This window comes from Pleurodeles waltl, chromosome 4_2 (genome assembly GCF_031143425.1).
Source record: "Pleurodeles waltl isolate 20211129_DDA chromosome 4_2, aPleWal1.hap1.20221129, whole genome shotgun sequence".
NCBI lineage: Eukaryota > Metazoa > Chordata > Amphibia > Caudata > Salamandridae > Pleurodeles > Pleurodeles waltl.
Window position 1 is genome coordinate 929,455,738 of NC_090443.1, and position 27,817 is coordinate 929,483,554.

General features: G+C 44.2%; 1 protein-coding gene across 1 annotated transcript in view; it reads right to left on the minus strand.

The window, feature by feature from the left end:
- Window positions 1-27,817, minus strand: part of LOC138293482 (cytochrome P450 4B1-like) — a 407,245-nt gene that overhangs the window by 221,492 nt on the left and 157,936 nt on the right. The window contains exon 6 of the mRNA XM_069232721.1: window positions 3,628-3,779. Within this exon, the coding sequence (XP_069088822.1) occupies window positions 3,628-3,779 (152 nt within the window). The remainder of the gene's footprint in view (window positions 1-3,627; window positions 3,780-27,817) is intronic.

Here is a 27,817-nt window from a genome sequence, read left to right on the forward strand (position 1 = left end):
CACCGCGGTCAAAAGACCGCGGCGGCCATTCTGGCTTTCCTGCTGGGCCGGCGGGCGACCGCCAGAAGGCCACCCGCCAGCCCAGCGGGAAACCCCCTTCTACGAGGATGCCGGCTCCGAATGGAGCCGGCGGAGTCGAAGGGGTGCGACGGGTGCAGTGGCACCCGTCGCGATTTTCAGTGTCTGCTTTGCAGACACTGAAAATCTTAGTGGGGCCCTGTTAGGGGGCCCCACGACACCCGTTACCGCCATCCTCACCGCCAGGAACAGGATGGCGGTAAGGGGGTCGGAATCCCCATGGCGGCGCTGCAAGCAGCGCCGCCATGGAGGATTCCCTGGGCCAGGGGTAAACCGTCGGGAAACCGCCGGTTGCCCTTTTCTGAGCACGGCTTTACCGCCGCGGTCAGAATGGCCAAGGAAGCACCGCCAGCCTGTTGGCGGTGCTTCCGTCATTTTAGCCCTGGCGGTCGCCGACCGCCAGGGTTAGAATGACCCCCTCAATGTATACAGAGCACAGGCCCTAGGACTGTCAGGGGGCCTCTGCAATCAGCCCTGTTTTCCTACAGGGATCCACGGAAGTCACACCTCCTTGGACTCCCTTGGGTGTCTAGTTTTCAGAAATGTTTGGGTTTGTTAGGTTTCCCTGTATGGCTGCTGAGCCCAGGACCAAAAACACAGTTGCCCACCCCTGCAAAAACAGGTAGTTTTGTATTTGATCATTTTGATGTGTCCACATAGAGTGTTGGGGCATTTCCTTTTGCGGGCACTAGGCCTACCCACACAAGTGAGGTAGCATTTTTATCAGGAGACTTGGGGGAATGTTGAGTGGTAGGAAATTTGTGGCTCCTCTCAGATTGCAGAACTTTCTATCACAGAAATGTGAGGACAAAGTGTTTTTTTGCCGAATTTTGAGGTTTGCAAAGGATTCTGGGTAACAGAACCTGGTGAGAGCGCCACCAGCCACCCCATCTTGGATTCCCCTAGGTGTCTAGTTTTAAAAAATGCACAGATTTGGTAGTTTTTCCTAGGTGCCTGCTGAGATAGAGGCCAAAATCCACAGCTAAGCAATTTGCAAAAAAAAGCTCTGTTTTCTTTGAGAAAATATGATGTCCACGTTGTGTTTTGGGGCATGTCCTGTGGCGGGCACTAGACCTACCCACACAAGTGAGGTACCATTTTTATCAGGAGACTTGGGAGAACACTGGATGGAAGGAAATTTGTGGCTCCTCTCAGATTCCAGAACTTCCTATCACAGAAATGTGAGGAAAAAGTATTTTCTTTTGCCAAATTTTAAGGTTTGCAAAGGATTTTGGGTAACAGAACCTGGTGAGAGCTCAACAAGTTACCCCATCCTGGATTTCCCTAGGTGTCTAGTTTTAAAAAAAATGCACAGGTTTGGTAGGTTTCTCTAGGTGCAGGTTGAGCTAGAAGCCAAAATCCACAGCTAGGCACTTTCCAAAAAACACGTCAGATTTCAATGTAAAAATGTGATGTGTCCATGTTAAGATTCCTGTCATGGGCATTAGGCCTACCCACACAAGTGAGGCACCATTTGTATCGGGACACTTGGGGGAGCACAGTATAGCTGAACAAGTGTTATTTCCCCTTGTCCTTCTCTACATTTTGCCTGTCCAAATGTAAGACGGTGTGTAAAAAAGACATCTACTTAAGAAATGCCCTGTAAGTCGCATGCTAGTATGAACACTCCGGAATTCAGAGATGTGCAAATAACCATTGCTTCTCAACACCTTATCTTGTGCCCATTTTAGAAAAACAAAGGTTTCCTTGATACCTATTTTTCACTCTTTATATTTCACCAAATGAATTGCTGTATACACGTACAATGAAAACCCAGTGCAAGGTGCAGCTCATTTATTGGCTCTAGGTACCTAGGGTTCTTGATAAACCTGCAAGCCATATATATCCCCACAACCGGAAGAGTACAGCAGACGTAACAATATATTACTGTTGAAAATCTGATGTCGCAGGAAAAAATTACAGAGTAAAACGTGGTGAAAGTTGGCATTTTTTAACTCAATTTCAATGTTTGTATTTTTTTATTTCAGCTGTTATTTTCTGTAGGAAAACCTTGTAGGGTCTACACAAATGACCCGTTGATGGATTCAGATTTCTTTTTACTTTTCCGAAATGTTGAGCTGTCTGTGATCCAGCACTAGTTTCACACCCATTTTTGTCACTAAATGGAAGGAGGCTAAAAGCACAAACAAATTGTAAAAATGGGGTATGTCCCAGTAAAATGCCAAAACTGTGTTGAAAAATGTGGTTTACTGATTCAAGTCTGCCTGTTCCTGAAAGCTGGGAAGATGGTGATTTTAGCTCGACAAACCCTTTGTTGATGCCATTTTCAGTGAAAAAAAACACAAGCCTTCTTCTGCAGACCTTTTTTCCCCATTTAAAAAAAAAAAATGTTTACTGTATTTTGGCTAATTTCTTGGTCTCCTCCAGGGCAACCCACAACCTCTGGGTACCTCTAGAATCCCTAGGATGCTGGAAAAAAAGGACGCAAATTTGGCGTGGGTAGCTTATGTGGACAAAATTTTAAAAGGGCCTAAGCACAAACTGTCCCAAATAGCCAAAAAAAAGCCTGCCACCTGAGGGGGAACAGGTCTGGCAGCGAAGGGGTTAATATGATTGATTTTTCCCATTTGTTTGTTGTTTTCTTTGGATAATTTTATTTTTCTATCTAGGTTGTGTTGCAGATCCTGACAGTTCGGTACATCGTGTTGTGGAGCACTCCTTTGTTCGCTGGGCAGCAAAGCAGGCTGAGTGTCGGTGTTTAGGTCACCAATTGGGTCTTGATGACAAAAGTGGGATGAGATGGGGTGAATTACTGGGATTGTTTTAAAAAAAATTGGCAAAGGATTTCTGTCCTGATTTATTAGTATTGCATTTTGGGAGAGAATGAGTTAGTATAACTGTCAGGTGTTGGCTTATTGAAAGCTATGAAATTACATTTGCTCCATTTACAAGAAAGATGTTCAGGGACAAACATCTTATGGACAGAACTGGTGCCCAGGACATGTTGGAAGGGTGCGAAGATTTTTCAGATATTGAAAAACAATGCAAAATGGTAAACAGGGAAATGAGGGTTTTTTGTATTAAGCAAGGGCTTTCAGTTTTGCAGCATTTGGAAATTGTTTCTGATGATGTGTCACTTTATAGGCAAGATGGAGTACATTTGTCATTTTTAGGCAATGAGTTTTATCTACCAGAGCTACGACTAAGGATTGCAAATTTATTGGGTGAAGAACTCTGGGAGTATCTATAACTATTTTATTAGAGGGTTGGGTTTAGGAGCTGTATTAGTGAGCAAATTATTTAGTTTTGTAAGGCTTAATGCCAAGGTTGTTTATAGTTGCCAGACCTGTTCTATTAAAGCAGCTGTTACCCCTTAACTCTGGTGAGTGTGGTGTTTTGCACGCCGTTTCCACCCGACGATCTTTCTTGCCTAATCAGTCCTTTGAAGCACGGACCTGAAACGTGACTATGCAGTCTTTCAGCAAAGGTTCAGAATCTGCTTTGAAGGCATGAATTGGTTAAATATAAGATATGAACTGTGAATTATAAATTAATCAATCACAAATGAAACAACAGCTCTCTGAATACCTGTGTGTTGGTGGGCTATTTTGCAGGCTTTGCGGAAGCGGAATCCATGTGGACTCAGGTAGAAAATGAGTTCATTGTGATAAGGGAAGAAGCGGAATCTGTGGTCCACCAGGAAGGACAAGTCGTAGACAGCACTGATGTAGGCATTGTCACTGCAGGAAGAGGATAATGAGGGCATAAATTGAAGAAAAGACAACTTATTTATTTTCATCTACTCATTAAAGTGCATACAAAATACAACCAGGTTTCATCCAAAAGTACAATATATAACAAAAGGTAAGCATACTTGTTGCATCAATTATAAGCACAACATACATTTCGGGAATGCGGTTTTGTATAATTTCCTGCACATACATAACCTCCCCTGCTTCCTCTGCCCTAAGTATAGAAATGCTTCCAATCCATAAATAATCTGTAATTTCAAACATATGGATGTTAAAAATAGCCTTCTGATATTCACAAGATAATTTCAAAGCAAGAGTACATGCATAGTTTTCAATACTGCCTCCAGCCTCTGGCACAAGCGCAGGTCCATCTCTAAATAGTAATGTGTGAAGTTGTGAAAAATGGGCAACCCAAAGTTCTGGTTCCAGGAAGGAGTGGTGAAACCGACCAGAAGAGCGTCATTTGAAAAGCCCGTCCTCTCGCAAAATGACTCTGGAAATGATTAACCTAAGCGAAACTAAAGCCTCTCGCTCTGATCTTTGCATGAGGATCTCTCTTGCAAGATAAGATGGTTTGACAATGCTTTGAAAGTCAAAAACCTTGTCAGTCACTTCAATCTGCTAATAATTACTCAGTTTAAAGTTCAGCACCATGGATATATCAATAGATGTGCTAGTAGAGGCCTTGTCTTTGTGCATTGTAGTGAAATCAAGTAAACCTAACAGGAGAGATAGTTGAGTCAGGCTGTGAAAAATATCCACTTAATGAAGTATCTCACTGAAACTTCTCAGTGCAGGTCATAGCAGACCTACCAAACGTATCACAAGCATAGAGCCTCCCTCAAATTCCATAAATATAATTTTTAATCCCACTCCGACTAATTCAGAGTAGTCTGGCGTTCCTACACGGAGTTTTAACTGGTGTGGAAACCCGGACACACATTTTCTGTGAGGTCATTTCACCTGGAAAAATGACGTGATTTTGGCTGCAGCAGCAGCAAAGCCTCATTAGCCGTTTTTCTCTCTCTTCAGGGAACCCTCAACCTTTCAGAAGTGACCTCAATCAGCCTAAAACCAATAATTATTAGTGGTGAGATATGACAGTCTCTGGGGCCCCGCTTCAGATTTTGCTGGAGAATGGGGGTAGTGTGTTTTCTAATTGTTATTATTTATTAAGATGGGCAGTCACCTGCACCAAGTAATACTCCACTTTCTTACAGGCGTAAATAGGGGTTTTCGAGGGTTTTGCTATTTACCACAGCACTCTTAGTCAGGGCCTGGAAAGACCAGTGGTTTAGCTTTCAGAGGTGGGGTGGGGGGCGTTTCACCCCCCCCCTCCTAATAAATGCATTCCATAGTAAATAGTTTGATAGGGGTGCTTCCAGTCAGTTATGGGGGAGGTGTCTGTCGGATTTCACCTAGGATTTTTACATGCAAGCATTCACTAAAAAACACACACCTTCTCTCTCCTCTCTGATTTGAATTTCTTAAAAAAATGCTAGTTATTTCACAAAATATTTTGTTTTAAGTACCGCTAACAACATGCACTGCTTTCCCTTTTAACTGCCCCTTAACCCCCACCATGTCCTGCTTCACAGCTAATATATTTTACTATGATATGCTAGCGTGATTGTTGGGAAAGCCGGAACTCAATCCCCCCATCCCCTGCCAATCTTACTGACCAAGCTATGCCCCTGGAAAAGGCTCAAACATATAAGCACGTTCCCTACAAGAGAGGCGATTTGATGAATTATGTCAATCTACTGGCAGTGTCACTTTGATTTTGCAAGAAAACGGTTTCTGTCTTATTTGCAAATATGTTACAAAAACAGGGCCCCTGATACAAACACCCAAAATTACCGTATGTCACATTTTTTAGATTTGCTGAATTTACTAAAGGGACAGAAATCAAAGCCAATTATGTGAAATAGAAAAAGCATTGGATGCAAATGTGACTCGGTGGTGACTGGCCCAATTAGGCACTGGGACCTTTGGTAAAAGGCACTTTTTTCCATAATAAGTTAAGACTTCGCACAGGAAGGAGTTAAATAAATCACTGGTGGTAAATAATGACTGCTCCTTCTTTATGGCAGGTGTTTTTCAGTTGATAAGATATGCATGCTTTAAACATAGTACAAAACTATTGATCCACAATTGGAACAGGACAGGATACAATGGAATGATACCAGATAAACCTGAATTATTTATACTGAACATACAGACTAAATATACATATACTTGAATGACTAGACTTTAAAATCATTCATATCGAGTTCCTTAATGAAAAGGATGTTTGCTTTGTCACATTTTTATGACACTGCACAACATATTTGCTCGTTCAAGTTGCTAAATCATACCAGAAATAGTCTTCTGTTTTATGTTTTATGTTTGTATAAATAAGTCCACTAAAAAAAAATTTTTATCCAAATATTTCTCGCCAACAATGATCAATAAAATGTATACCCAGAACCAGCTTATGAAACATTGCATAGGTTCAATTCAGTCTTGTGCTAACATTTACAGAGATGATCAGTGTGAACAGAGGTGCCCAAGCCTAAAGGTCTGGCTTTTTGCATCATATTGACAACACAGACACAATGTTTCTCACACATATGCCCCATCACACTTTATCTTACTGTAAAAAAAGGCCTCTTTTTGTATTATCACCCCCAACATTTTTGACTGATACTGCTGGTGTTTCGACTCCAACATGCACTGGGCTCTGAAATCAGGCCCCAGTGCATGTGCTCTGACCTCTCAAATGTATGTACCATTGGCCAATATCTGATTAGCATATTTAACTTAACTATAGATCTCTAGTATATGGTACCCAGTGTACTAGGGCCTGGAAGTTAAATGCCACTAGTGGACTGCAGCACTGATTGTGCCATCAATGCAGTGACAAAGTGAAAATATGACTTTAGGTCTCCCCCTGCAGTTTAGATGGGCAGATATCAAACTGCAAGATCAACAGGGCAAACTAACCCTTTTCGCCAAGTCTAAACCTTCTTTTTTAATATGTATAAGACATCCCTAAGGCAGGCCTTAAAGAAGCTCATAAAGCAGAGAGCTCAACAATGCAAAGTAACCCTTCTCCCCAAGTCCAAACCTTTCATATTATTATATTTATAAGTCATCCCGTATGGCAAGCCTTAAAAGTTCAAAAGGCAGGGAACATAATATTAACAAGAAGGGATTTTTTAAATGTCAGGTCCTGACAGTGAAAGTTCACCATTGTCCAATTGGCTAAAATGGGGTTAGACTTGCCCAACTGCTAAGTGCTGACTTCTATTTGGGACCATCAACTATAGTACTTCAAGATATCAAATTAATTGTTACATTAAACCTAACAGTGCTAAAGCCAGGTTGAAATGTACTCAATTTGTAGGTGACATTAGAAGGTCATCACTTTCTCGCTCTAAAGTTCTAGTAGCTGTTTTCTGATTAACTATAGCACTTGCCACCTGAGACAGCATACTGGCCTCCTGCTAGGAGGTGTCAATAGCTCCCAGGAAAGAGGAACAAAGACCTGTTGGTGGGAGGAGGAGTGAACTTCTCCTGACAGGATGGCCAGAGGGCTGTAGATGCAGATGGCTTGGCCTCAAAGAGCCAGCCACCTGTCACAGGCAAATTCGAGACACACTTTTGCTTCCCCTCTCCTGTGTGTGGGTAGACGGGCTGGCTTTTCTTCCAGAGTAATAAAACCTGTTGCAGGACTGGTTTTCCAGGAGGAGTTGCTCCTTGTACTGGGGTGTGCACTTATCTATGACCCAGGAAAGGAAGGTTCGAACATCTTGAGATTTGGATAGAGAGAGATGCAGTGTGGGATCGACTAGTGCCAATCCCCCAGGAAGTGAAGTAAGTTTGGATGGCATTGCCAGTGGGAATTTTACTCTCGTTGGTTAGAGTCTTCCCCATTTACCAACTAAAAATTGGCTTACAAGTGGCACCCTGGGGTACCAGCCTCAAACCTCTACAGGGCAGAAAGAACAGAACAAGGACTGCAGCTGCTGAACCTGTGGACCTCAGAAAGAAAAGCTGCATGGAGAAAGGCTGCACCAGTTGAACGAAGGCAGATGCTGTTAAAGTCATTGAGCGAGACCCCAAAGGGCTGGACCAGCTCTAACTTGAATCAATGACTCGAATGGCTATTTGGCTAGCCTCCTGCTAAGCCAGCAACTACAAAGTGTCCAGCTGACTACATACAAATGGACTTGCCCTGAACCCCACTGATGTAGTCCTACCCACGAGTGGTGCCCCCAGGTCATGGAATCTTGACCGAGGCTACAGTGTACTTTTTCTACTAAAAAGAGTCTGTAACGTGTGAACTTGAAACTCAAAGATAAAGGTTTTTGACTAAGAACCAGAGGCTTATACACTATTGCTACCAAGTTACTTTGAGGTCTCCCTGGGCATTTGATTTCAAATTGCACCGCTTGAAAGTTATGTTGGCTTGTGGATAGCCTTCAATGCCCATTGAGAACCAAAAGTCACTCTGGAACACAGGACCTTGCCTGTCCACTGACATCGAACCCAGGCTACACCGGACGCTGACGAGAAAAAGAACCAGAAAAGTTTTTAAAGGGAAAGGTTTGTCTGGGACCAACCCGGCCCTTGCATCTGTCTGGCACTCCTTTGCGGCCGGACGGAAACTTAGGACCCGATTTTGATATTGGCGGATTGGTTACTCCATCACAATGGTGACGGATATGCTGTTCACCGAAATCTAAATCCCATAGGAAATAAAGGGATTTAGATTTCGGCGGACTGGATATCCCATCCGCCAATATCTAAATCAGGCCTTTTGACTTTAGCCTGGCTCTCGTGTGTGAGGCTCATTGACTACCACCTAAAGTGAAATGCAGCAAACTTTGAGTGAGGTAAAAATATATAGTATTTTTATAAATTGGAGAGGTGTTTTGCATTTCTTCCTTATTGATAGATTTGGTACTGGTAAATCCTTTACACTTGTTACACTTGTTTCCCTTTGAGATAAACGATGAGTGCTCTGTGGCACACCTACCCAGGACTGAGCTAGGCTTTTAATTGAAGTAACCTGACTGGACCTGATACAGAATTGTGACATTATTACTCGGTGAGGTCTCATAATCACCCTATTAATATACTTTGTCACACTTATACACTCACTTAGTATGCCATGTGTTGATGAGAAAAGCACAGCCCTGCACATCTCTCTCCGTCTTTACTCAGCAATGAACACACAAACCATGCACAAAATCCACATATAAAAAAAGATCCAATCTTGAACTAATTGCTCGAGTCAGGAAAATCAACACAGACTCCAATACTCGTAGACTAGTCTAATCACTTCCTATTCCCTTTCACCCTGACAGAACCTCAGACCAACTGAGAAGACCCACCTAACATGAATGAAAATCCTTCACATCACCCCGGATATGAACAACTTCCAATTGGTGGCCTACCATCTCCTGGCAAAGTTCTAAAAAGCTGCATGGAGAAGCAGCTGTTAGACCTGGCATCATTGGTGTGGTCTCCCCTAACTTGTTGCCTCTGCTTCCCAGGTTGTTGACTGTGTGCTGGACTCTGTTTTTGCTGTTTTTGTTACTCTGGGCACTTTACCACTGCTGACTGCTAAAGTGTAGGTGCTCCCTATGTGAAAGAGTATGTGTAATTGGCTTTTACCTGATTGGCATTTTTGATTTACTAGTAAGTCCCTATTAAAGTGCACTGGAGCTGCCTAGGGCCTGTAACTCAAATGCTACTAGTGAGCCTGCAGCACTGATTGTGCCACCCACATGAGTAGCCCTGTAAACATGTCTCAGACCTTCCACTGCAGTGTCTGTTGGTGGGGTTTTAAACTGACAATTCAACTTGGAAAGTGTATCCACTTGCCAGGCCCAAACCTTCCCTTTTAATACATGTAAGGCCCCCCTAAGGAAGCCCTAGGTAGCCCCATGGGCAGGGTGCAGTGTATGTTAAAGGCGGGACATGTACTGGTGTGTTTTACAAGTCCTAACAATGAAATACTGCCCAATTCGGTTTTCACTGTTGCAAGGCCTATCCCTCTCATAGGTTAACATGGGGGCTGCCTTTAAATATTCTTGTGTAGTTTTCCTTTGAGAGCAGTAGAAATATGGAGTTTGGGGTCTCTGAACTCACAATTTAAAAAAACATCTGTTAGTGAAGTGGGTTTTTAGATCGTTAGTTGGAAAATGCCACATTTAGAAAGTAGGCATTTTCTTGCTTTAAACATTCTATGACTCTGCCTGTTTGTGGATTCCCTGTCTGGGTCAAACTGACAATTGGGCTGTTTGTGAATCTCCTCTAGACAGTGACACAAAGGGAGCTGGGGTGTAGCCTGCATTTCCTGATGAGCCATCTGGGCTAGAGTGGAGGGAAGAGTGGTCACATACACCTGAATGGGCTGTGCCTGCCTTCACACAATGCAGTCTCCAACCCTCTGCTGTGTGTCTGGGGCCTGGCCTGGGCAAGCCAGTATCCTGTAAACAACAGAGACTTTCCTTTGATGTTTGCCTAATTCAAAGGCAGAAAGGGGTATAAGTAGTGGACCCAAAACCCCAGACTTTAGATCACTCCTGGAACCAAGGGGAACCTCTGCCAAGGAGAAGAGCTGAGGAGAACTGCTTCCCCTGCCTGTGACTGTGCTTTGTTGGGCTACCCTGCAGTTGCTGCTTTTGCCTGCAAAAGGGGACAAAGACTGGACTTTGTTGTGCATTCCTGCTTGAGAAGAATCTCCGAGGGCTTGGACTGAGCTGGCCTCCTGTTTTGAAGTCTCATGGCCATCAAAGACTTCCTCTGTCTGCAACTTGACTGTCATCTTTTAGACTCCTGCCTTGCCAAGTGGTTCCCAATCCGGTCTATGGGCCCTTGAAAGGTAAAGTTGGCAGGACAAGGACTGAAATCCATGCAGAGAATACCATGTGGGGAAATTTTCAACGCACCATCTGCAACGCGGCTGATAAACGATGAGCCACCTGCATTGCGGCTGGCGAAACGACGCAACACCTGCTTGCGGCAGCTGATAATGACGTAAACCCAACGCAGCATGGTTTTCTGACACAGTGCAATCGGATTTCTCACGCATCGTCTTTCGTCAAAGTCATCGTGAACCTGCGTGGATCTGAGGAGCCCCGGCTGGAAATTGACGCATCGCTGTCTTGTGAGGGAGAAAAATTACACACTGCCGACCCGACAGGAGAAGAAAACGATGCATGGCCTCCGTTGCGAGTAAGGAATCGACGCATCACTGACTTTTCCAATGCACGTTCGCCTGTGAGGCTTTATTTTTTATGCAAACCAGGTACTTTGTGTGAAATGAACGTTTCCATTGTTTCCTATGGAGTAAGACTCTTATTCTTTTGAAAATTCATATCTTGACTTGTGTATGTTGGATTTTTGTCATTTGGGTCTTGTTTGAATATTACCTATGTTGCTAAACTGGTGTGGTGTCCATTTTGTAGTGTTTTCACTGTATTTCTGTGTGTATTGGTACAAATACTTTACAGATTACTTCTGGGTTAAGCCTTTATGCTCGTGCCAAGCTACCAAGGGGGTGAGTGGGGGTTAACCAGGTGTGTTCTCCTTTGCCCTGACTAGAGTGAGGGTCCTGGCTTGGACAGGATGTAACCTGACGGCCAACCAAAGACCCCATTTCTTACAGCAGCATATACATTTTATTACAGTTAATGTTATCTTAAAAAAACATCAATTACATTTCAGGCCAGTCTGCCACACAAGCCCTGTAATACTTGACGATGATGAATTATGCATTATAGATAAAGGGGATTCCTGCCTCCTAATTGTTTTGTACCTCATATGGCAGCATATGACACAGTTAACAAATTCACCCAGCTGAGAATCCTCTATAAAAGAATCGACTTGAATAATACCTTCTTAAATTACTTTGCTTCCTACCTGGAAAATGGACAAATGGTAAACACTCTCTCCACTGCAGTTTCTCTCTTTCATGGGGTATGATAAGTTTTTGTCCTACTTGCCCACGCTGTTCAATCTCTTGACTTTCTCAATAAATCCAACATTTACACAGCTTTATATGAATGGTTCATACCCAAACGATATTCTCCATCTGGTGCTGCCACTAATAGACATATGCGGAGGACTCACTGACATCCTAAGCTAAACCCTAATAAAACAGAGTTTCTTCTAATTACTCCCCACCTAATACTATTTCTGTACAAGAATGGCTCAGTAAAATGTGCAAAATTACTAGGTTTCATCATATACCAGAGTTTGAATATACAGGTGCAACTCAATGCAATAGCCAAAGGGGGCAGTACTGGCTAAAAGGTATTTGAGGAATAAAGGTAATTGCAGTAATACTGTGATAATAGTGGTCATATTAACGAGGAGGAGTGATAGTGGTAATTTTAGGCACAGTGGTTATGGTGATATTGATGGCAGTTGTGGTGGTAATGGGAGTGGCAGTATTAGTGGTCATGATAATGTTACTGGTGGCAGTTGTATTAGTGGGCTGGTAATTATACTGGGCTTGTAATGTTGGTGGTAATGGTTATGGTAATGCAGATGATGGTGGTGGTAATATTGGTATGGTATTGATGGAAATAATGGCTGACAGTACTGTTTGGGGTGGTAATGGTAGTAAAAAAGCTGTTTAGGTTGGTAATAAATATGGCGGTAATATTGTTTGCAATAGTGGTTGTGGTTACAGTAATGGTGATGATGGCAATCATGGGGCTGGTAATGCAATAGTGGTAACAGTGGTGGTAATGTAATGGTGCAGGTAATGACAATAATAGTAAATACGGTAGTGGGGGCAATAGTGATGGTGGTACTTGTCATACTGATGGTAATTATGGTGGTGGTAGTTGTAATGAGAGTATAAGTAATGATAACTAAGATAATGACTGTGATGGTAATTATAGAAATGGGGTGGTAATATTGATAATTGGGCTGGTAATGATAATGATGGCGGTCATGGTGGTGGTGGTAATGTTGGTGCTTTGGTGATGGTAACGCTGGTGATGGGAGTGGGTTCAGTAAAAATGGAGGTGTAAATGGTGTTGGTAATGTCGCTACTGGTCATTGTAGTCTTCACAGTAGAGGGATTAATTGTGGTGATTCTGATCGTGATTCTGGTGGTAATTATGTAGGTGGTGAACATAGTGGTGCTGGTAATTGTGACTGTGGTGGTTGTGATAATGGTGTTCATAGTAATGGTGGTGATAACGTTGGTAATGATGTTTATGTAATGGATGCGGTAATGCTGATAATGTTGGTGTGGTAATAATGGTACTGGTGATGGTACTGGTGGTGGAGGTGATTCTGACAACAACAGTGGTATAGATGATTGTTGTGACTGTGATGCTGGAGGTAGTGAGGCAAAACACTATCAAGTTATAAAAATGATATGCATTGGCTGACAGGGACTATGCATACCAACTTCGCAGTGTGATAGTGTGTACGCATGCTTAATTTGTGCTTGTTGTTTCTGGTGCGGAGCACTGGCACTTATTTTTGAGGGCCAGCACTTATTTTTGAGGGCCGGAACTTATTTTTCTGCCTCAAACATTTACTGCGAGCAAATGACGCATATGGGAAAGACGGAGGAAGAGAAAAACAAAAAAGCGTCACAATGAGGGAAAGCAGAAAGCTGTAAGAGTGAGCTGAAGGGACAGGGAGTGGCTGTAAATCGATTGAAGAGGCCCAAGGTGGCTTCAGGACTGTGCCGCCTCAGTATTCCATGTTTGCACATTTAATTGCAGCAGCCGCAAGTTTAAGAGGAGGGCTTTGGACACTGCAACGTTTTTATTTACAAATTTGTGTGTATGCATACCAGAGGAGTCGACGGGTGCTAAACTTTGAAATAAATAAGCATCCTGGCAAGGATGTCAAAGGAGACGGCAGCCCCAGGCGGGGCAGAGCAAACATAGGGGGCACTGTGATCCCAGTGAAGAGGTGACAAATAGGGTGGGGCAAGATAGAAGCCTACAGATTGACAGGAACTATTTTGCCTGTCGCTGCCAGTGTCTTCCGGATATAAAATACGGTAAGAAGGCAAAATTCTGTCCCTCAAGCTGCCTGCCCTGCCAAACACCAAATGGCTGTCCGCCGGGCTAACACAAAATGTGCCTGAAAACAGCTGAACAGAGCTGGTCTAGTCTCCCAACTCATATATGCTCTTGTGGACTGATTTAAAAGTCACTTTCTGTATGTCCCATTCCTAAGGATATGATGTTTTAATTTTCACCGAAAGCTCCACACTAGGTCTAAAATTAAGATTTGCACAGACCAGCTGACGCAAAATGTACATTTCTGCAGTGACTAATGCACTGTCCTGGTGCAAGGTTTAGGAAATCTGACCCATGTCTCATTGGGGTTTGAGACCTAGACATACATTAAAAGGCTCCTGTAAGAATTATAAAGCTTTGCAATTGAAACGGATTCCAATGTTACACGTAATCTTCAACTACATTATACATTTTTTGCTGACTTTTGTCCCTTCTTGTGACACGGTAAGCAGATTCACTAGAGTTCCTTGATTACCTGGTTGAGATGCATAAAAAATTAGCTTGAGTTGAGCAAGCTCATGCAACATCTGCAAACATACCTACGTGCCTAGTTAAACCCTTTAGATAAGGATAGAGTCTACCTTCCTCGCGGAGTCCAAAGGTCTGCAGTGTAGAGGGAATTCTTATCTGTAACAGTTTTTTTTTTCTCTGTTTTGAAGTTTGAACCATCTAGTAGTTAGTTACCCTTGACCTGCATGTCTGTCCTTGGTTGTTGGTACTGTCCTTAAGATTTTACAACTAACCACATCCTTCCCCTGAATCATCAGTCATATGAACTCATTTACTCTCCTCGTAAGAAATACATTTGACCTGACCAGGGACATCGGAGACAGTAGGGCCCTGATTTATACTTTTTGACGCGAACCTGTGCTAACGCAGGTTTGCGTCAAAAAGTATAGCGCTTACACCATTCCAGGACGCCAGCTGGGCGCCATATTTATGGAATGGTGCAATTCAATGCAAAGGGTGGGCTAATTTAAAAAAAACTGACGGTAGCCGGGTGGGGGTGGCGGTATAGAAGATGGGTGTTTAGCACCAAAGTATGACGCTAGGCTGATTAGAGTAAAAAAAGATAACTCTAACCAGATTAGCGTCATTTTATGGCGCTAAACCTACCATGCCACATGACGCCTACCTTAGAAAAGGCAGGAGTCATCCCCACCACCCCAATGGCCAGCACAGGGGACAAGGGTCCCCTGGGCATGGCCATTCCACCCTGTGCCATATATGGGGGCCCATATCTGATCCTCTTATGGCATTTTAAATAAAAAAGGTAAATACTTACCTTTACTTACCTGTACTTACCTGGAATGGGGTCCTCCATCCTCCGCTGTCCCTCTGTTGTGGGTGGGGGTGTCCTTGGGGCCTAGGGAGGGCACCTCTGGATTCATTCCATGGTGTTCCACCATGGAAATAAGCCCACAGGTCCCCTAACACCTACCCTGACCCAGGCCCGCCTTATCCATGCACAATTTTTGCACGGAAGGATAAATAAGGCGCAAGGGCCTTAGAGTCATTTTTTGCTCGGGAACGCCTACCTTGCATCTCATTGACGCATGGTAGTTTTCTGCAGGCAAAAAATGACTTTAACTCCAATATTCTGACGCTAGACGGGTCTAGCGTCAAAATATAAATATGGAGTTAAGTTTGCGCTGAGATAGCGTCTAAAAAATGACACTATTTTAGCACAAACAGAGTATATATATGTCCAGAAGATAGACCATAACTATGATGCACTTTGTTCCTAGTGGCAGCTGCCGCAGATGGTGGTGGGTCGGGGGGTTTACTGTGGGAGGTAAAAATAATAATAATTTTAAAAAACTTAACTGCCTGCCACTGCCGGACGCCTCCGTCGCAACTCGTCCTCCCTGAAGTCACTGGTGCACAGGCTCCCAATCCAGATACTGCTCTCATGCTAAAGAAAGCATGAGAGCAGTGCCGGGATAGGCTTGAGTGGGCTGGTTTGATGCTGGCTCAGGCACAGGGTGGGTTGGAGAAATGTAAGTGCACGTCAGTTTGGCCGGCCTAAGATGCCCGCCCAACCAGACATGCACATTTTACAGTGTCCACCACTCCTCCTTATGGCCCAGCCCCACCCTAGACGTACTGTCAGACACTGACAAATAAAATGGTAATAAAATAATTGTATCCGCCCCTGTTTACTCCTCACCTCCATCTCGGACTCTGTGTGTCATTCCTCGCCGCTCTCTTTCACCTTTGCATCCCATAAACGAGCTCTCTCTCCCACACAAACTGTAGCGCAGTCCCCCTCTTCTGCTTGTACTGTCCGCATAGTTGCCAGCCTTACTGATTCCGATGGTCGTCTACCGCCTTCACAGCAGTCGTAGCGCCTAGTGCCTTTCAGGACCATGCATGACCCTAATCGTCTCCCACATCAAGTGTATGTAACAATAAACTCAAGGTCCGGTGCAGCCTGAATAAAGACTGCCTGGACTAAAAGAGGCGTAACTGCTAACATGTCTCTGTTCATGATGCTACCAGCTAACGAGAGTCCATCCGTCCCACTGATGAAACTTTTACAAACCTATGATTGCCTTTTTATTTTGGGGGAATAACAACCACAGTAAGCATACAAAACATTTAAGGTATGCAAGTGTCCGATTTCTTAATTCGGCCTACACCGCCTCCTCACTCTGGGACGGGTCTACCTTTCTTCACTCACTAGTGTCACAATCAGCGATATCTTAGATCTCTGCATTCTTGGAACACAGAAGAGAAGTTATCTGTTGGGATGCACGATAACAGCAAACTTTGCCCCGCAGCATTGACTGAGCGCTCTCATTTTTCTTCAGTGATCTTTTGTGGGATTGGCAAAGCCGCAATTCGGAGATCCGGATTTGACCATTTTAGGTGCACAAGCAACTATTGGAGAGCATAACTTTACAAAATCTGGTTCAGCAGAGATTTTTCTTTCCACATATTGAACTTCTGACTGGAGAAATGTCGCTAGCAGGATGGAGTGTGATGACGCAGAAACGAAGGTTTTACATTTATTAGCGCATAAACGTAGTGCTGCAATGATCAAGTGTGACTTTAACCGAACTAATAAAGATTGTACGGGGACAAATGTGCCCTCAGAGTAGTTCGCCAACATTTATAAGCATGCTTTATATAACGTGATGTATTAGAATTGTACTAATCTGACATAACCGTAAACGTGTGCCATGATTTGCTTGTTTGAAATATTTTAACTTAGCATAACTTTAGTGGAGGCTTCGGCCTAGTTGCCTTGTCTCACGGTTTAGATGCTCGTGTTTTTCTAATGTGCTAATAAAACGTGTATTCTTGCTTGAAGCTGTACTTTTCCAGTGAGATCGGTTCACATGCTTATCTTTAAGGTTTCGTGCCAGCCTGGCATCTTCTTCTTTGCTCCAAGGTCAATCTGCAGGTGCAGACAATGGAAGCTCTGAAAGTGAGTTAATTGGTAAAATATGTTGCAACTTACGTTCCCGACTCCAAGGATAATGTATGCCTAGGTAGAAGCTTGTGAATTGTTGTTTTTGATTGGACAATTTGAAGCCAACCTATGAACCCTCCAATGGAAGACCCTACTGGATTTGAACTGTTGTTTATTTAAACCTGGTGCACAAGAAGAAAGCGGCCATTACCCATTGCACCCATTGAGGACATTATTGCCCATTGCAGCCATTACCCGCCATTTGCAGGACATTGCAGCCATTATGGCCCATCGTGCCGACCTCGTCATTTTGCCATCTTCTACGATGCCAATTGATGTTCGACGCCATTTTGAATGAGACTTTGATGCTTTCTCTAATCGAGAGAAAGAGACTTTAAGTAATTCTCGCCCTAGAGACTTTAACTTCAATTTGCCCCTTTGCATAAAGTAGTAGTTTTGTCCTTTTATCTTGCCGCTGTGAGGCAATTGCCCCGTCCACCCTGCCCCCTTTGCCCCCGTCCCATGCTGATCGAAACCGGTACCTGTGAGACGAAGACTTCCTTGAATGCTGATTGAATTTGGTAAATATGAAAGGAAAATGTACAATTGCATTGTGTTTCTTTTTAGGTAACCAACTGCTGATTTTTGATAAGAGCCCTAGTTAGGAGTTTTCCAAATCAATGTTGCTAAATTGTTTTTTTGCATGAAATCCCACATGCAGATGCTAATTTGAGGTTAGATGAGGATTCATTTGTTGCACGATGCAATTTGAGACCTTGTTGTGCTGACTAATGTATGCAATTAGCCCATTACAGATTATAGTTTTAGTGGTTTGCGTTGCTATCATCGAATGCATTGTTATTCAAATGCTGCATAGATTGCATCTTTTTCGCCGTTATGGACAGCTATTAATGTTCATTTACATATATCATTTGGTGTTGAGACACATTTATATCGTGCTAGCTTTGTTAATATAGGGAAATAAATTAATTAACTTTGAATAAACTGGTGTGGTTATTCATGGCCGGAAGGTCATGGTTCGCCGAAATGTTTTCTGGATTAATTGTGAAGTGTTATGTTGATCAGGGCATTGCTTATGTTCGTTATTGATTATTGATTTGATTAAATTGACTAATCTCGGGTGAAGAGAGCCCCACTTGGTCAAAAGATTCATCGACCCAAGAGCGTCCAAATACAGGTAATTTATTAGGACGGAACGCTCTATCAGTAGATGGTAGCAGAGGACGGTTTCGCCCTTTGGGACCCCACTCGAGAGGTAATGGTTTCGCCCTTTGGGACCCCACTCGAGAGGTAATGGTTTCGCCCTTTGGGAGCCCACTCGAGAGGACGGTTTCGCCCTTTGGGACCCCACTCGAGAGGTAACGGTTACGCCCTTTGGGACCCCACTCGAGAAGTATATGGTGTTGAATTAGATTTTTCTTGGGTAAAACAGATTGAGAGAATGATGATGCCCTAAGTCCCCCGCGACTTTCCCGGGATCTCGGAGCTTGCGAATGGAGAGAATGGAGGTGTGAAATCGGCGTTGGCGGTACTAGTGACGGTATGAGTGAAGTCAGGATTTTGCGCTTGCACAGCTTATTGCAGCAGATTGTTTGAAAAGGTTGCGAGGATTTTAGAGAATAGCGGAGGTGTGACTCCGAGTGTGAGAGTAGGGAAGTCGTCGAACTTCAAGTGCATGTGGCGCTTTGTGCAGAAAAAGGTCCACGTGGTTGTTGTTGTTGAGACGGGCCCTGCGAGGTCAAGAGACTCCGGAGTATGTTGAAAAGTGTATGAGACACTTGTTTTATGTTGTGGTCTGGTCGGTTTAATAGGTTGACCGGGCGTGGTCAACGAGTTGGTACGTGTGTTAAGGGAGTGGAAGAAAACTTCGACTTCGGGCTTTGACAAATTCTAAGTGCACTAGAATAGATCACTGACAAGTTGAGAGCAGAGTCTGCGGGTCAGAATTTGCTTGCGAAAGTGGGGACCGAGAAAGATGGAATAACTGCAGAGGCTAGTGAAAAATCCCTAAGGTCCTGAAGCGATTGTGTTACCCTTCCTGTAGTAAACCGACAGATCTCTTTTATTATTATTTGGTTGCTCGCGATACATGCCAGAAGTTGTTACGAGAGGAGCTGGGTGAAGGAGGACAAGCCGCGAGGCTTTGTCAGCCGCAGAGTGTGTGAGTGTGACGTCACTAGGAGCAGCGCTAGGATAGGTTGGTTGCAGAGAAGGGTCGCGCACGGATTGGACGCAGTCCGTGGGGCTCGATTGGAAGGGGAAAGGCAAGCGAAGAGTATTCCGGGAATTAAAGTCACTTATTGATTCCAAATTTTGTGAAATAAAAGACGAGAAAATGAAATTTTTGAAAGCATTAAAGAGTGCGATGAAGGGGGAGTCTTACATTAAAGCGAGCGTAGGAGAGGAGACGCCACCCGAAGGTACACCAGCTTACATTGTAATGGAGGAAAGGGGGGTAGCTCCGTGCCTTTGGCTAAAGCAATGGCACAAGCTCACAGAGAGACATGGGAGCGTAGCGTTCCCGATCCATGGGACTTTCAATATAAGGATTCTAGAGAATTTGAGATTTGCGATGTACGACATGAAGGTACCTCCAAGGCCAGCACAGTTTGAGGCTCTAGCGATTTGGGAACTAATGGCTAGACAGCAACAGCAAAAGAAGTTCGAGGCCAGGATAAGAAAGGTAGAAAAGACACTAGCGGACGCTAGGTGGGATAATGCACAGAAGGTGTGGAGGTCAGATATATTGCAGGGAATAAAATTGTTTCCCGCAATTGCTAAGGAAGAAGAGGCGACACGCAAGAAAGCTACCTGTAAGACAAACAGGAGGTGTTCCAAAGATAGAGAGGACGAGGAAAAGTTAAGGAGAGAAGACGAGTCAGAGGATGAGGAGTTCATCATGCAATTGCTGAACGACCGTCCACCACCTTATGCAGAGAGTGAACAAGGTCCAAGTACCAGTTCTGCCCCTCCGGCACCGGTACAGAATAATGAAATTCCGAATTCAGAAACGCCATCGGGATCTAAGGACCCGAGTTTACTGTTCACCCCGCAGATACCGCAGGTTAGGAGAATATATCCAGATGTGCCTATATTGAAAACAGCAGAAAATTATCAGCCGCAGGTCCCAAGGTACTACAGCAGTGACAACAGAACGGGAATGATTCTAGATCCAACCGTAATGGGAGTACAGAATGGTCGCAACCCAACATTGGCACAAGCTGAGTCAACCCAGCTCTTGATGCCTCAAAAGCAGATGCAGGGGGGAACCGCACATGCTCAGATGACGGGGAGTCAGACGGGCATGCCGGCAATGATGACCCATAGTGTGGGAATGAACATGCCTCAGAACCTGGGGAATGGACAGAACCCAGATGCGATATCCCTACCCATTACTGTAGGTCCACCGGTACCTTTATACATTCAGCCTAACTCAGGTATGAGCGGTCAAGGATCAGTGGTGCAGAATGGGACGGAAAGGAGGTGCATAGAACACACTCCAGAGACAACTCCGATAGCGGCTCTGCCAACTGGATCTGGGTCCTTGATGGAGTTTAGTCCCATACGTGCTCAGTCAACAGTGGTGAGGTCGAGTCCCCCACTGATGATACCGCTATCATCGAACACTGAAAAGTTGCCGCAACCATCAATGGCAGTCGATGTGAATGCTACACTGATGGGGTTGAATGCGCAACAGCTGACACAGTGGTTCAACAGTCTGAATTCCACACAAAGCTCAGCCAGTGGGAAGGGAGAACACTATCTGAATAGGGTAAGGTTGAACATGGAAGCAGAAGAATTGGTGGAAGGGACTATGGGTTTGAATAGGTTAGAGTCCTACTCGGAAGAAGAGCTGAGGTATCTATGTCCCAGGATTACGAGAGAAGTGAACAAGGTACATAGAAGGTTGCAAGAAATAGCTGACAAAAACGGGGTTGAGATAGACAAGTCAAAACACTTGAGTAGGAGCTATAGATTGGATTTCGGGACCACAGACTTTGAACACATGAGGTCAGCAGGCATGAAAACGCACCTTAGAGAATTGCTGCAGAGTGCACAAGTGTGGAGGTGCTTAGACAAATGGGAAAGCAGATGGGCAAAGAAAAAGGAAAAGAGGAAAGACAGTGTCCCAGAGCACAACGAGAAAAGATCACAGAGTAGTGATGCAATAACCATGTTACCAATGAGGGAGACAGCAGGGGGAAAATTAATACATGTACCGTGGCACAGAAGCGACATTCAGTCTTTTACGGATGATTTTACCCAACTGAGAGAGAAAACGATTGAATGGTATCAACAGACTGATAGGTTTGTGAAGCTTGCGAAATGTCTTTGGGAAGACCTGAACACCCTCTTTGAGATTGTGGTTCCGGCAGATTTGTGGGAAGACTGCAAAAGGGCTGTAGGTTGGCCGACAAGTGAACCAGAGAGAGACAGGGATACGGGTGCACCATCACCTATGGTAATGAGCTTGTACTATAAGGTGATTGAGCATTTGAAGACGAAGGTTGCCGCGAAAAATGTGGATTGGCAGAAGATTGATCGAACTGCCCAAGAGGCTAAAGAGTCGATTCATGGTTACTATGAGAGGTTGTTGAAGGCGTTCAAGAACTACAGTGGCACGGAAACAATAGAGGCGAAGGACATGCTTCATTTTGTGTTTAGATTTGTGGAAGGGCTGAGACCAGAGATAAGTCAGATGATAAAGACGCATTTGATTTGTTGGCAGTCGAAACCTATTGATGAGGTGTTGAATTATGCGAAATACTGTAGCGACGAAATTGAAGTGAAACAGAAAAGGTTGAAAGAGAAAGTGATGGTGATGCAACTTAAAGCAGCTCAGACAGGGTTGCAAGGGTTGCAAGGGTTCCAACAGCAGATACCGCAGCCGCAGCCGCAGGGAAATATGGTGTTTCAGCCACAGGCGAGAGGCAGAGGCAGAGGAGGCTTTGGGAGTAATGGTCCGGATTTGAACCCTGTTGCGATTCCGAATGGTGTGCAGGCAATGAAAAGGGTGATGCCGTGTCACGTGTGCGGAATCGTCGGGCATTGGAAACGCGAGTGCCCGATGGTGGTGCAGGAAGGTGCAGGTGTTGGTCAGCAAAACAATGATGTCAATGCATTCCAGACAATGAGGGGACCGAAAATGAGAGGTCCAAACCCAAATTTCCAGACCATAAATCAGCTGCAGGGATTACAGCCCATGCAGCCGCAGCAGATGCAGATGCCCCGTATGCAGATGACGCAAATGCAGCGAATGCAACAGCAGTTTCCCATGGTACCTAATCAGCAAATGCAAATACCTTTGGCACCAGTGAGTCAGCAGCAAGTGATGGTTCCTCCACAGGTCTCGGGTCAGGTGATGAATACAAATGGCACAGTACAACAGTTCCCACTACACAGTGAGAATGGAATAAACAATGTATGGGAGAGTGAAAGTTCAGATGAGGAGGGAAATTGTGTGCTTGCAGCTTCCTTGGAAGTTGATCAAAAGGGTCCATATGTGGAGGGAAGAGTTATGGGTCATCGTGTTTCATTCTTGGTTGACACAGGAGCCACACGTTCAACTGTTAGGAGCATTGAAGTACCAAATTTGCCACTCTCAGGGAGAACAATTCAAGTAGTGGGAGTAGCAAACAGGCACCTGACGAACCCAATCACAGATCCAGTACAAGTCAGAATTGGTAACTATCAAGGGTCACATAATTTTGTGGTATGTGACTCAAGCCCGATAGCACTGTTAGGGAGAGACCTATTGTGCAAATTGGGATGTTCGATTATGTGTTCGAACGATGGAATTAGAATTCAGACGAGCAGTGATGGGGGAAGAAGAGGACAGTGTAGAAGGGGATGAGATGGAAACTGTCGATGAAGAATATCCTCTGATTAACCTTTTTCCGATGATAACTGAAGAAGATATTCCAGCTGAATTACGGGAAACAGTCGGAAAGGAAGTGTGGGATATGACAGGAAAAGAGGTGGGATTGGTGAAAGGAGTGGAACCAGTGAAAGTGACCGTAAAACCCAATGTAACCTTTCCCCAGACCCCACAATACCACATGGCACAAGACACCCTCATGAAAGTCGCCCAACTCATTGACGAGTTTGTAAAACAGGGAGTACTGAAAGAAGTGTTAAGCAGTCCATGTAATTCACCAATCATGGGACTAATAAAGCCGAGTGGAAAGGTCCGAATAGTGCAGGACTTGAGGAAAATAAGTGACATCATAATTAAATGCTGCCCTGTAGTACCGAATCCAGCTGTGATAATGTTTCAAGTCCCTTGCGATGCCGAGTGGTTCTCAGTCATCGACTTGTCACAAGCATTCCTTTCGGTGCCTCTTCATGAGGACAGCCAATTTCTCTTTTGTTTCAAATTCTTAGACAGAGTTTACAGTTGGTGTCGAATTCCTCAAGGGTTTTCTGAGTCACCGTCAATTTTCATTCAGATTCTAAAGAAAGACTTGGAAGCGTTAGAATTGCCATTCGAGTCAACCCTAGTACAGTACATTGATGACTTACTGATTGCATCTAAGACAGAAAGTGGCTGCACAGCCGACACCATTGCTCTACTGAACCATTTGGGAAGGAATGGACACAAGGTGTCTCCTTCAAAGTTGCAGTTCTGTCAGAAGAAAGTGAAATACTTGGGTCATCAAATAGAGAAAGGGTCACGGAGAATAATGAAGGAAAGAATAACAAGTGTACTTCAAATGAGTCCACCAAAGACGAGGAGGGAGGTGAGGAAGTTTTTGGGGATGGTGAGCTACTGTCGCCAATGGATTCCCAACTTCTCAACTCTAGCAAAGCCTTAACTGAAACTGACCCAGAAGGATGCCTTGGATGAAATTGAGCTGAAAGGAGATGAGATGGATGCTTTTATCGAATTGAAAGAATGCATGTGCAGGGCTCCAGCTTTAGGTATGCCTGATTATACAAAGCCTTTCACATTGTTTTGTCATGAACGTGATGCATGTTCTTTGTCTGTCTTGACCCAAGCCCATGGTGGCATAAACAGACCAGTAGCGTATTTTTCAGCTACTTTGGATCCGGTCGCAGCAGCACTGCCAGGGTGTTTGCGCGCCGTAGCAGCAGTTGGTATCAGCCTCACTCAGAGTGAAGGAATAGTGATGGGACACCCATTAACAGTCATGGTCCCTCACTCAGTTGAGATACTTTTGACCCGCTCCCGAACGCAACACATGACTGGAGCAAGACTCACAAGGTATGAAACAATAATTCTGGGCTCACCGAATGTGCAGCTGAAAAGGTGCACTACATTGAATCCAGCAACCTTGCTTCCCGGTGAAAATGCTGAAATTGAGAACGCTGAAGACGTCGAGCACGACTGCCTTCAGGTGACTGAATTTTGCACAAAACCCCGACCTGACATTAAGGATACTAAGCTTGATGAAAATGACCAAATTGGTTTTGTTGATGGGTCATGTTTAAGAGATGCATTGGGAATATTGAAAGCAGGATATGCTGTATGTACTGTAACAGGTGTCTTGGAAGCGTCCCGGCTTCAAGGAGTCTATTCCGCACAAGTAGCAGAGCTTGTAGCCCTTACAAGAGCATGCCAACTGTCTACATTGATGAAGGTTACCATTTACACTGACAGTCAGTACGGGTTTGGAATTGTGCACGACTTTGGGCAACTATGGTCACAGAGAGGTTTCCTGACCTCTTCAGGGTCCCCAGTGAAAAACGGGGAGAGAATAAGGGAATTGTTACACGCCATTCAGATGCCAGCCGAAATTGCAGTGGTAAAGTGTAGTGCTCATACAAAAGGACAGGACTATGTTTCCCTGGGAAATGCATATGCGGATCAGGTCGCAAGATTTTGTGCCTTGAACTGTATATTGCTCAGGGATGAATGGAATTTGATAAGTGAACCAGAGCTCGAACCAGCTGAAGCATTTGCCTTGAAGGTCGTGGATACAATGGATGAACTAAAAGCATTACAGAATAGCGTCAGGGAGGATGAAAGAGTTTCCTGGATTAAGTCACAATGTACAAGGAGACCAGATGAGTTATGGGTTTCAAATGAAGGAAAATTTGTTTTACCAAATAGTCTCTTATCGCAGCTAGCGCGGTTCTATCATGGGCAGGCTCACCTAGGGAGAGATGCCATGATAAGATTGTTCAAAACTGATTGGTTTAATCCCAGATTCCGTCAAGTTGCAGAAGCAGTTTGCCATCGTTTTGTCATTTGTCAGCAGATGAACCCAGGAAAGGGAACGGTTGTGAACGTGAGCCACATTGGCAGGGCGGGTGGCCCGTTCAGCAGAATGCAGATGGACTTTATTGAGATGCCTGTGCATGGAGGTCTGAAGTATGTGTTGGTGATTGTGTGCATTTTTAGTCACTGGATTGAAGCATACCCCACACGTAGAAATGACAGCCTTACAGTTGCAAAACTATTGTTGAGGGAGTTGATACCACGTTTCGGATTCCCGATCTCTTTAGAATCAGATAGAGGAAGTCACTTCAATAACGAGGTGATAAAGTTACTTTGCGCAGCGCTGAACATTGAGCAAAAACTGCATTGTAGCTATCGCCCTGAAGCCTCAGGACTGGTGGAACAAATGAATGGTACACTGAAATCAAGAATGGCGAAAATATGTGCATCGACAAATTTGAAATGGCCTGACGCATTGCCTTTGGTGTTAATGTCAATGAGAAACACCCCTGACAGAAAGACTGGATTGTCCCCGCACGAAATTCTCATGGGCAGGGCCATGAGACTTCCTGCAGTTCCCGCAAACGCGCTTTTGAATATTACAGATGATATGGTGTTAGACTACTGCAAAGGTCTGGCTGACGTGGTTCGCTCTTTCTCTCACCAGGTGGAAGCAACCACCTTGTCACCGATCCAAGGTCCAGGACACACACTGAAAGCAGGTGACTGGGTCGTGATAAAGAAGCACGTGAGAAAGTCGTGTCTGGAACCCCGTTGGAAAGGCCCTTTCCAAGTGATCCTGACGACCACTACCGCTGTGAAGTGTGTGGGAGTTCCCAACTGGATCCACGCCAGTCATACAAAGAAAGTGTTGTGTCCCACAGATGAGGAAGTTGAAGCGCTGAAACTGCCAGTACCTGATAACAAAGTGCCGAGCGCTGAGACAGAGCAAAACAGAACTAGAAGCGAACAGGCAGAAATAGAGGAGAGAGAAATATTCTCTAAGAACGAAACAACCGATTCACTTGGGGAAGACCAAGGAGAAACCTCAGACAGCGACGAAGCAGCTGAAAGTGACAAAGAGCCTGAAGAAAGTAACGGTGACAAAGGGCTCGAAAGAGGTGAAGAAGCAGGAGAGCCTGATCAGAGGAGGGCTTTCCCAGAAGCAGACGGTACAGAAAAAGAAAAGGAAAACCTGATTGACTCCCCAGAAGGAGGGGACAAGGCAGAACAGAACGAAACTGTTCAAACTTCTTCAGAAGAGATCGCAGGTCCATCAAGTGGACACAGTGCAAAGAGAAGACCAAGTATATCACCAGTAAAACTAAGAACTAGAGAAACGTTGAACGACAGTGAAGGGCCAAGAGTGAAAGAGAAAAGAAGGGAAGTGTCTGTTGTGGTACCAACATCGAGAGAAGGAAAAGACTTGGCCAAAGAGGAAAGTACCAGTGAGGCAGAATCAAAGAGAGATGCAAAATTGAAAAGGAAAAGGATACCAAACAGGAGATATTCCGGTCCAGAATGGGCATATGTAGTCAATGACGATTGGACCGACGAATTTGTATCTCTTAGCCTCGAGAACGAAGAAGAAGAGATACCAATAGAAAAGAAAAGTTTTATGGACACTATTGACTGAAAAAAAAAAACTGATAAATGACATTGCTTGCTATAATCTAACGTGATACAACCAGCTGAGACATTGCTAAACCGGATGAGACATTTGCTAACTTGATAAGACTTTGATAACCTGATTGACTCTTAAACCCGATTTGAGACAACGTTGCTAACTGATAAAAGACTGAGTTATTGCCGAATTGAGACAAATGCTGCTAACCGATAAGTGACTGGGCTCCTGAAGAAAACTGTGTGAACATTGCGCTCGTTCAGCTTTGTAACTAATTGCTAAATCGTTTCTTTATAAGTGCTTCTAGCTCTCTGATTCTATACAGATCATGACTAAGTACGCTACACAAAACAGTAGAGTGAAATATTGTAAATATGCGTGTATAGGCTTGATAACTGCATGTGTACTAATAATAATGGCAATAGTGCTTGCAACGCGTGGTAAGGGTGAGAATGAGAAAATTGATGCTTCTACTTCTGCTCCTGTTACTGTCACTGAACTAACCGCATTGAAAAGACTAGAATTAGATGAGAGACACTTGCATGATAAGAAGGAACTTTCGTATAATGTTTTCTATCGCCTACTAACAGAATATGTTGAGACTATGGATGCGAAAGATTGTTATGTGTGTACACAGATACCGACATCGGTAACGGAAGGGGTGACTTATCACCACATGCCTCTTACATATGGGATTACATGTAGTTTAGTAACTTCTAGATTTTATGG